Below are 10,599 nucleotides of genomic sequence, written 5' to 3' on the forward strand. Positions count from 1 at the left end.
AATAAAGGGAGAAAAAAAAGCTCACTAACTGCATAATTTTATTAATATAGTTAAGTACAGGTAAATGTTTTATATTTACTGGTAGTCATTTCATTGCCGGGGATAGCAGACATCAGAGTTCCCTCAGCTGAGTTTCAGGACTTCTGCCACCATTGTTCCTATTCCATCAAAGATTTCATGCAAAGGAGCTTTGCACATGAAAGCACAAGTAGTGACTATTTTGTTGGTGGCATCCACGTGGGATTCAGTTACATCTTTACAAATGTGCTTGCATCCAAGTTCTACTATAGCAGATGCAGTTTCAGCATCAGGAAACCTGTTAACATTAAACAGAAACATTGTAGCCATAAGATTTTGGCAATCCACTTCAGAGAGAGAGTTACAGAAATAGTCAAACCACTTCTAGCAGTGATGACTAAGGCTACGATTTAGTCACGGAGGTTGCAGAAGTCATGGAATCTGACTTCCAGCAACCTCTGTGACTTCAGCCTGCAGCAGCTGGAAGCTGCAGGCCTTGCACTGCCTGGGTGGGAGTGGGGGGCACAGGGAGCTGCAGGGTACCCCTGCTGCCTTTGGCAGCCCCCAGAGCTCCAAGCCACTGCAGGTATACCCTGCAGTCCATTTTGTCACAGATATTTTTAATAAAAGTCACAGACAGGTCACTACTTCCGTGAATTTTTCTTTCTTGCCCATGACTTGTCTGACTTTTACTAAAAATATCCATGACAAAAATCTTAGCCTTAGTGATGACATGAAGGGATCTCAGACAGCCAGATTTGAGATTTACAGAGACTTCAGCAAAGAAAAGTACTCCCTCCCCACACCCTATTTATCACTGATCTGATATCTTGCCAAATCAAGAGGTTTTGCCATCTACAGTACAAATCCATGACCTGGATAACTGCAAAACTAACAATCTTTTGATGAATTTATGAGGAGATGCCAATCATAACATTTGGCACTCAAAAATACATTCTCCTGAGGGGCCTGGAGGCAAGGTTAGGCTCTCAGCAACTTTAAATTGTCTTCTGGGCTCTTCTAGTCTAGAAGACCTTCCACCACATCTGCAGTGAACTGATTTTGTTCTAAGGAGAGGGGTGAAACAGCTGGTTTGCCTATCATCACTCTTGACTGAGTCTATAGAATTCCATTCAGATATCCTATCCGTAGTTAACATTACATGAAGCAGCGTTAACTTCTGCTAGGTTTCCTTCTCATCTGCTACCTGCCCATGCCTTCAAAACCATCCCACCAGAAAGGACAATTCCATTAAAACAATGAGTGTAAGGAGAATGTCCAAGGCATGACACTGGCCTAAGATTCTGTTAAGTTTATTTAGCGTTATCATTTGGACATCTGCCAGCAGCCAAGTTTAACATCCTGAAACATAGAACCACCATACCGAATCAGACCAATGGTCCATCTAATTCAGCAGTGGCCCAGTAGCAGATGCTTTAGGGAAGACAAGGACAACACAGGAATACCATGCTAAGATGGGAAGCTGCTGTCTTACCATAGGCATCTACTAACCTGATTGTGCTCTGAAGCATATATTACTTAGACAGAATTAAAAAAACCAGTGTAACAACTATGGATGTTGTTAGCACACAAGTACTGGACCAGTGTATTTCTTGGTTAGGGTAAATTATGATTCCCCCTCAAGTGCATAACAAACCAACCAGCCTCACACATTCAGCCCTCTTCCTCCAAAAGTGCATTTCTTATTGCTATTATGAAATGCACAGTGTAAAATAAGAAAGGGTGTGACTAGTGCATTCTCTGGGAAATGCTGCTATCATAAGCCTGTGATATTTTGTGCTCATAACAAAATAAAGCGTCTGTAACCCTGTCTTACCTTTCATCTACATTTTTATCATGGCCAACTGTGACTTCACAACCTGGGAAGACTTTAGCTGCCAGCACTGGGGATATACAGCACAAACCGATGGGTTTCTTAGCACTATGGAAAGCCTGAAGAGTGGACTTCACAAGCTCATTGACAGTACAGTTCTTTCCATCCACTGCCCAGGAACACAGATTCTTTGCTACACCAAATCCACCTTGGGGGGGGGGGGAGAGGGGGAAAAAAAAGGAATACTTTCACATTTAAGGCAGTCTGAAGAGCAATTAGTTATCTGCTACAGCACTAGAAGGACATTGTACCCTTTTTTTTTAGCCAAAGCAGAGTTTTTAATCATAGCCTATCTACATTTGTTGAAGTTCAGCCCACTAACCATTCAGCATGCAAACCGTGATGGATTTACAACATTAACAATAGAAATCCTGGATTGCCTAGGCAGCAGATGTGCAAGCATTCCCACACGTCCCAGCAAGGAGGCTCAACCCTCTTCAGGAGGTGAGAGAACAATTTAACCTTCAAACCCACCCAGCAGAGGCCTCTCCCCACTAGGTTTTACCACTTGATCTGCACCTACCAACACACAAGGAGGAACTAAAAACAAGAATGATGATACATTTAACTGAGAATTGGACAATACTTGTGTAGTTCATGAGTGTTGGGGAAAATCAAGCCTGCATTCAGCTGATAAATATGATTAAGCATTCTTGTTGTGGGCTAGGCTATTTTATGAGGCAGGAATCCTCTGTCCCAATCCCTGTTGGTTTTCTTTGGTACAAGCAGCATGAGTCTTCTAGACATTCCAGATGAAGAAAATGGAGATTGATAAAGCAAATATATTTTATCCTCTAGAGTAATTTCTTTTGCAAGTTTTAGTTCAAGATATAAACAATTATTAAAAATATGTTTCTTTTAACTCTGTTTGACCTTTACAGTTATTGAGATGTCTCACTTTAAGGACACTGCAGTACTAGGAGCTTTGGGCTGTCTCTCTTGTGAATTATAAAGCAAGTTGCAGTGCGTTTTGTTTTTTTTAATAGCATCTTTGGAGATGCGCTATAATAAGTGACTGCACTTAATCCTCATTTCTTGATAGAAACAGATTAAATTTTACTGCAATTTCATTTGCTGGATTTACACTAGTTTAAATGATCAAAAGTAATAAAAAAATTACCAAGTGTAATCATCCAATAATATTTGATTCCTTGTGTAATGCACACAACCACTGGCTTTCCTACAATAAATGATGATAGTGTTGAAAGAACTATTTTAAGGGACAATATTTTAATTTTTTGCTTTCAGCCTATTCCCATTACTCACTGTTTTGAATGTTGTTATCTCGGAAGTTCCAAAATAAGATTTTAATCTTAAAGTTTACACTGTTTCCCTTTGATGCTCATTCTTCCCAGCCCCCTCCACCAGGTTTCTAATGAAGCAATAACTTCATATGGAATTTGTTAACTTGCCTATGCACCTGCAGCAGTGATGATGTTACCAACTCACCACAGCCCTGGGAAATGGGTTTATTAATACAGTAGAAGCGGTTTTATCCTGCATGTTGAGGGAATGGGGGCTGCTAATAAGTGAAAAATGCTGGTTAATTAAGAGGGAGCGAGTCTGGGTGCAGGAGGGAGTGTGGGGCTGGGGTGCAAGCTCTGGGAGCGGGTTCAGGGGAACAGGTTGGGGTGCGGGGGGGTGTGCGGGATCCGTGGTGCACTCACCTATGCAGAGGTGTGGCAGACAGCCTGGTGCGCGGCCTCTGCCCACCGGCGCTGCCCCCGCAGCTCCTGTTGGCCCTGGCTCCCAACCAATGGGAGCTGCAGTGCTAGCACTTGAGGCGGGGCGGGGGCAGCGTGCAGAGCTGCCTGCAGTGTCTCCAACTGCAAGCAGCACCCTGTCCCAGCTGCTCCCAAGGAGCCACCCAGAGGTGAATGCCCCCTGGATCCAGCACCCCCTCCCATGCCCCAACCCGCTGCCCCAAGACCCCTCCTGCACTCAAACTTCCTCCCGGAGCCTGCACGCCACACCCCCTCCCGTGCCTCAACCCCCTGCTGGCCCTGCCCCAACCAGACCATAAACCGGAATTTCAATGAAGATCAGAAATGCTGGTTTATAGAGCTTTCTGCTTGGTGAAGTGCCAGATAAAACAGCTTTTACTATACTGTATTATACTGGTGCTCCCTCTACCAGCTCTACCACCGAAAACGCTATCAGGATTTAAAAATGAATGCTGCTAATGGCCAACTGAGGTGCTAGTACTTTAAGTTTTGTATACGTGATTCTGGAAAGCGACCTTGAGCAAGTCACAGGGTTGTTGGGCTTGGTTTTCCCACCTGTAAATGGAAATAATAATTACCCATATTTGTAAAGCATCTTAAGATCTATGAATGAAAGAAGTTATACATGTGCTAAGTGTTGCTATGTCAGCAGCAAAAAAAATGGAGCTATAATTTCAACAAAATGTCAGACAGGGAATGTTATCCAACTGGGAATCACACTCTGGCAACCATTTTAGAGTCACTAAAGTACAGCAAGTGTTGTATAATGGCAAGTTCCGTCATTGTTCTGCTCTTCCTCTGCGCTCTGTTCTTGTCTTGTAAACTCCCAATTCTCTACCTATGGACTCCTAGAGAGAATCATAGAATATCAGGGTTGGAAGGGACCCCAGAAGGTCATCTAGTCCAACCCCCTGCTCGAAGCAGGACCAATTCCCAGTTAAAATCATCCCAGCCAGGGCTTTGTCAAGCCTGACCTTAAAAACCTCTAAGGAAGGAGATTCTACCACCTCCCTAGGTAACGCATTCCAGTGTTTCACCACCCTCTTAGTGAAAAAGTTTTTCCTAATATCCAATCTAAACCTCCCCCACTGCAACTTGAGACCATTACTCCTCGTTCTGTCATCTGCTACCATTGAGAACAGTCGAGAGCCATCCTCTTTGGAACCCCCTTTCAGGTAGTTGAAAGCAGCTATCAAATCCCCCCTCATTCTTCTCTTCTGCAGGCTAAACAATCCCAGCTCCCTCAGCCTCTCCTCATAACTCATGTGTTCCAGTCCCCTAATCATTTTTGTTGCCCTTCGCTGGACTCTCTCCAATTTATCCACATCCTTCTTGAAGTGTGGGGCCCAAAACTGGGCACAGTACTCCAGATGAGGCCTCACCAATGTCGAATAGAGGGGAACGATCACGTCCCTCGATCTGCTCGCTATGCCCCTACTTATACATCCCAAAATGCCATTGGCCTTCTTGGCAACAAGGGCACACTGCTGACTCATATCCAGCTTCTCGTCCACTGTCACCCCTAGGTCCTTTTCCGCAGAACTGCTGCCTAGCCATTCGGTCCCTAGTCTGTAGCTGTGCATTGGGTTCTTCCGTCCTAAGTGCAGGACCCTGCACTTATCCTTATTGAACCTCATCAGATTTCTTTTGGCCCAATCCTCCAATTTGTCTAGGTCCCTCTGTATCCTATCCCTCCCCTCCAGCGTATCTACCACTCCTCCCAGTTTAGTATCATCCGCAAATTTGCTGAGAGTGCAATCCACACCATCCTCCAGATCATTTATGAAGATATTGAACAAAACCGGCCCCAGGACCGACCCTTGGGGTACTCCACTTGATACCGGCTGCCAACTAGACATGGAGCCATTGATCACTACCCGTTGAGCCCGACAATCTAGCCAGCTTTCTACCCACCTTATAGTGCATTCATCCAGCCCATACTTCCTTAACTTGCTGACAAGAAGGAACAATGTGACATGTATGCTAACATTAAATCCAGCATCCTGACACCTATACATTGGGATAACAATACTCACCTAACAAGGAGAGCTATATGGAGTAATTTTTATTCAGAAATATTTTGAGACCCTCTACAAAATCCATGTTTATAAGAAAGATTCTCAAGTTGGACAGGTCCAGAATGTCCTTTATTTAAAGGGATTTGTAAAAAATTAGCTACAGAAAGTTAAAATAGTTACTTGTAATTACAGTTTATGGGGGTGGGGCATTTTCTGTTTATTTTTAAAACAGAACTCACCTGGAAAAATGACTGCATCAAATTCACCAACTTTCAGTTCAGCCAGATCTTCAATGTTGCCTCTTGCTAGCCTGGCACTTTCAACCAACACATTTCTCTTCTCTTCTGTTGGACTTCCTCTGAAATGATCTACTACATGCATCTGCTCTATGTTTGGTGCAAATATCCTTACCTAAAATACAGATACAGAACAAAATAGGTTGTACATAGAAACAAATTAAGACTAGGAAAACACATTGTAGCTGCAGAGCTCCAGGGATCATATCAGTTCAACAACTTCACTAAAACTAGAGACACTTACCCAAGAACATTGGATTGGGAGATAGACGTGTCTGAGAATCGGACTACAAAAGCCAGCATGCTAGGTGGGGAAACACCTGAAATAACCAATGGGTGATGCCAAGGACAGGAGCTTTGGACCTTGTGTCCAAAGCCCTAACCCTTTCACAGAGAGTTAGGTACCTAACTCTGGGCTTCAGGGAGCAGGCTCTCTCTGTTTGCGATCCACAGTTGGGAACCCTTTCCCAGAGACAGGCTGCTTAGGTGCCTGCCTCACTCCACACCAAATCGCAGGAGGCAGAAGAGGTGGTCGTGGTGCCCAATTTATAACTTTTAACCCAGTGGTTAGAGCAGTCACCTGTCACTGGGCTCTATAGCTGAGTACCTGTGGATGGTCAATGTAAACAAAACTTCTTGCAGCCACCAGCAGATTACCCTGATGGGTGCGTGCCAAAGGTTGCCAACCCCTGTATTAGAGCAAACTTTAAAAAAAGTTTCTAGGAAGAGCAATTTTGTTGGCTGATTTTTTCTGCTTTTCTATTTCTGAAAATGTGCTTTCTACCTCACAATCAGTCATAGCTCACTGCCATGGGAATTGCATTTTCATCCAGCAACCTATCCTTTTGTTGAAAGATTAAAGAGGAAGAACAAAATGGTTTTAAAAGAAGAACACATTTCTTCAACAAGCCTTTAGAAGTCAGCATGAAAAACCATGAAGCCTCAAAAAAAGGGGTATGGTTGATATTTTTGCATAACTACTATGGAACATGCTTTTCACACTTCTATTTACACCTTTCGTTGGTTGCATTTATTGCATTTTGTACAAGCACAGGAAATATCTAATTTTTATCCATTAATAAATCTCAAATCTGTACCCATGTCCCTGATTGTGATGGGCTCCCAGGGCTGTTGTTTCCTAGGCCCAGCACCTCATTATCTGTTATGCACAACTGAGAGGGGGCCAGTCTCTGTTGTCTGAATACAGAGGTGGGGCCCAAGCACAAAATTTGAATCCAGGTTCAAACATCTCCCAATAAAACTGATTTAGCCCAAGACACAGGCTAGCAGCAAAATTTGGATCTGGATCTAGATCCAAAGTTGGGGGGGAAGAAGAGGGCAGGTATTTGGATCAGAGTTTTTAAAACCCGGGCCCACCTCTACTTTTCACGCTCTTTCTGACCCTGGGCTGGGGAGGGGGCCATGAGAGGAGGGGGCAGGGGGAAGAAGAGAGACCCCCTTTCGCCGCAAAAAGAAAAGGAGCACTAGTGGCACCTTAGAGACTAACCAACGTATTGGAGCATAAGCTTTCGTGAGCTACAGCGCACTAACACGGCTGCTACTCTGAAACCTGCCGCTGCAGCTCACCACAGCGCAGCGTCTGCGGCCTGCGGAGAAGGGTCCCCGTGCCAAAGACCCCAGCCAGCGGTTACTCTGGACTGAGACACGACGAGTCCCACGCGCGCTGCAGCAGCAGCTGCCCCAGGGCTCCCGCGGCGACCAGGCCCCGCCAAGGGGCGGCGGCCGTCCCGGCGTAGCGGCCCGCAGCACGGCCCCCCCGGCTCCGGGGCTGCTCCCGAGCCGGGGACCCGCCCCGTGCAGCGCGGCTCCGCTCTCACCTGCGCTCCGCCCCTGCTGAGGTGAACCAGGGCGGCCGAGGCCTCGTGCACCTCGCTGCCATCGAACACCCCGCAGCCGGCCAGCACCAGGGCCGCCCGCTTCCCCATGCCGCGCTCGCTCGCTCGGCTCGGCCAGGCCAGGCACCCGCTGCAGGACGCGTCGGGAACTGCGGGCACCGGAAGTTGGGGACTACACGCCCCGCGCTGCTGCCCAGCGGCCTTTGTATTAGGCACGACAGGGGCCGCCTCCAATCCGAGCCTCGGGGACGGGCAGGGAGCGGGGATTTGTTGATTTGGAGTCAAGACGATAGGAACGGACCAGCCATAATGTCCCTAAAGGGAATATGCCTGGAAAGTGCTTCAGCCGCTTCTGATTAATAACCACAGTATCGTCTGTATTCCTGAAGCACCTAGCAACGCCAAAGAGCAGAGCCCCATCGTGCCAGGTGCTGCGCAGAAAAGTAGCCAAGAAGCTCGTCCCCATCATCTACATGTCATGCAGTGCTCAACAGCTGGCCCTTAACAGTGTTATGGGCGCTGTAAGGTCTCTGTCTCTCATGCTACACAAACTGGTTTCCTGAGACAAATTATGAGTATCCCGCTGCAGTTGACGCTCAGTAAATATGCATAAACCAATTTTTCAAGGGGCTTCCACTTTTCCTCAACCCACAATCCATGTTCATATTATGGCCCTGATCCTGCAGAGATTTGTGCTCACACTGATTTCAAAGGGACTAAACTGTGCTTAAAATTAAGCATGTACAGGAAACTTTACAGGATTATGGTATATGTGCAAAACTTGGTCTTTCAAGTTAAAAATCAGGTACCTGAGTGCCTGATCTACCACAAAACAAATGGGTTTTGCATGTGAAAGTGTACTGAATAAATGGTAAACACATATGTAAGCATCTATTTGTCCTCTGTCTATTTTGCTGGGTATGCAACCACCGCAATAGTTTTTCTACAACAACCACCTCACATATGCTTTGGATTCATTTTATGAATCCGATGAAGTGAGCTGTAGCTCACAAAAGCTTATGCTCAAATAAATTGGTTAGTCTCTAAGGTGCCACAAGTACTCCTTTTCTTTTTGCGAATACAGACTAACACGGTTGCTACTCTGAAACCTGGCCATTGGTGTATGCACTGGGTTCCCCTTCATGCAAGGCATTTTCCCTGCAGGGAGAGGGGATGAGGCTGTGTGGTTTATTTCAGCAAAAACCTGCTGCTATCTGAGTAGGTTTGCCAAGACATCCCTGCCACCACAGGAAAGTCCTATTGCTGCGCTGGTTCAGACTGTTTGGCCTCTCAGTGGAATTCCCTAAGTGTGAGAAGATGGATGTGCTGGGCAGACACATTCTCTAACAGCACAGAAGTGGCATTTTCAATGATAGATCTGGTATATTAAAGAGCCGTGCTTAAACCAGACTAGAGAATACACCATTATCCAGCAGACCGACACAACCAGAAACCTAATCTGAACAAGTGATATTTTTTCCAGGTTATTCAGACAAGTTACCATTAGAGGGAGAAAATTATTCGGTTGATTATTTATTTCAATTGTTTCTAATGCTGCTTTGGGGACTGTCTCAACGGTGACTGTGCAGTTAGAAAATGTCTTAATTATCCTTATCATAAACATGATTTTGTACCTGGTGTAGACCAGGCCAAGTCATGTTTAAAAACATGTTACCTTGTTGTGGTTAACCTTAGGTGTTTTCGCAAAAAGAAATTGCCACAAGTACTCCTTTTTTTTTTGCGAATATAGACTAACACGGCTGTTACTCTGAAACCTTAGGGGTTTTAAATATAATTGCTCTTCCTTATCTACACTAGGTGGAGAGTCGATTTCACACCCAGTTAGTTAAGGTGCACTCTAACGGTGAAGCATTTTCCCATTAAGTGGATGGAATAGGCAAAGACATTCAATTTTTTCTTTCAGTCCCAGCAGTGCACCTGGTATAGGCACTTTTCCCAATTACATCCTACAGAGTCTCTCCATCAGCCCTGATCTTGGCACTTGCAAATGATAAATCAAAGATTCCTGTATCTTCCAAGTGGTTCGATAGTAAATGAAGTGTCTAGCCCATCCCACCCCATCTCATTTAGGGGGGAAGTAGGGGTGAAATCAAAATAGCAAGCAGTGCAGAATAGCAGGGACCAGGGTTGGCTGGTACCAGATTTTCCCTCCATTAAATAGCTAAAAATGCAAGCAGTCCCAGCAGGGATTCACATTGAAGGGTGCATATCAGCAAAGCAGCAGCAGCGGCACAGAGCCAAGGTGAGGCTGCAAAGCGACAGTGAGGATGGTTTCCTGGTTGGAAGAGGCCAGGAGACCAAACACACCTGCAGGCTTGCTCCGCCCCAGTATTTCCAGCTCCAGCTGCTTGTCTCGGGCTCCTAACTCACCCAGGGCCGCTCACAGGAGGCAGGCTCTGAATGGACGTGCGCGCAAGACCCAGCAGGCTTGGAAGAGCCACCCTCGGAGATGAGGCGATGCTGCACCTGGCGCGGATCACATGCAAACAGCTTGCTGACCCTGGTCGGCGCCACCCCTGGCCTACCGCCCCAGTCCAAGCCAGGCAGGCAAGTGTGAGTTAAGTGCTGGTCGGTGGCGGGGCGCTGTATGAACCAGCATTGGTGGTGCGGGAAAAAAAATAAAAAGCCAAAACCAAAAGACATGAGCCCCTCCAACTGACCCTGCAAGGGCCCCACAACTGTCCCTGCCAGACTCTCATGTGCCTCCTCCCAACTGCCCCAGCTACGGACCCCACCATGCGCCTCCACCCCAACTGCCCCTGCCAGGGCCCC

The 10,599-nt window shown here is 46.2% G+C and overlaps 1 protein-coding gene across 2 annotated transcripts; it reads right to left on the reverse strand.

Moving 5' to 3' along the window:
* Positions 1-21: 21 nt before the first annotated feature.
* Positions 22-7,958, reverse strand: LOC140912533 (glutamine amidotransferase-like class 1 domain-containing protein 3, mitochondrial). 2 transcript variants are annotated; one of them, XM_073347061.2, is made up of 4 exons: positions 7,789-7,958; positions 5,894-6,065; positions 1,856-2,060; positions 22-316 (listed from the first exon to the last, which is right to left on the reverse strand). In XM_073347061.2, the coding sequence occupies exons 1-4, from the start codon at positions 7,894-7,896 to the stop codon at positions 124-126; spliced, it is 678 nt and encodes a 225-aa protein (XP_073203162.1). In that variant the 5' UTR covers positions 7,897-7,958; the 3' UTR covers positions 22-123. The 2 variants fall into 2 exon arrangements, with proteins under 2 accessions (XP_073203162.1, XP_073203173.1); XM_073347072.2 differs by lacking the exon at positions 7,789-7,958 and adding an exon at positions 7,538-7,693.
* Between the last annotated feature and the right edge of the window lie 2,641 nt (positions 7,959-10,599).

This window comes from Lepidochelys kempii, chromosome 1 (genome assembly GCF_965140285.1).
Source record: "Lepidochelys kempii isolate rLepKem1 chromosome 1, rLepKem1.hap1, whole genome shotgun sequence".
Lineage (NCBI taxonomy): Eukaryota > Metazoa > Chordata > Testudines > Cheloniidae > Lepidochelys > Lepidochelys kempii.

Coding starts and splice junctions, on each gene's coding strand:
- LOC140912533 (XM_073347061.2), bottom strand. CDS start 7,896: ATGGGGAAGCGGGCGGCCCTGGTGCTGGCCGGCTGCGGGGTGTTCGAT. Junction 6,066..7,788: donor TCAGCAGGGGCGGAGCGCAG/GTGAGAGCGGAG, acceptor TCTGTATTTTAG/GTAAGGATATTTGCACCAAA. Junction 2,061..5,893: donor TGATGCAGTCATTTTTCCAG/GTGAGTTCTGTT, acceptor CCCCCCCCCAAG/GTGGATTTGGTGTAGCAAAG.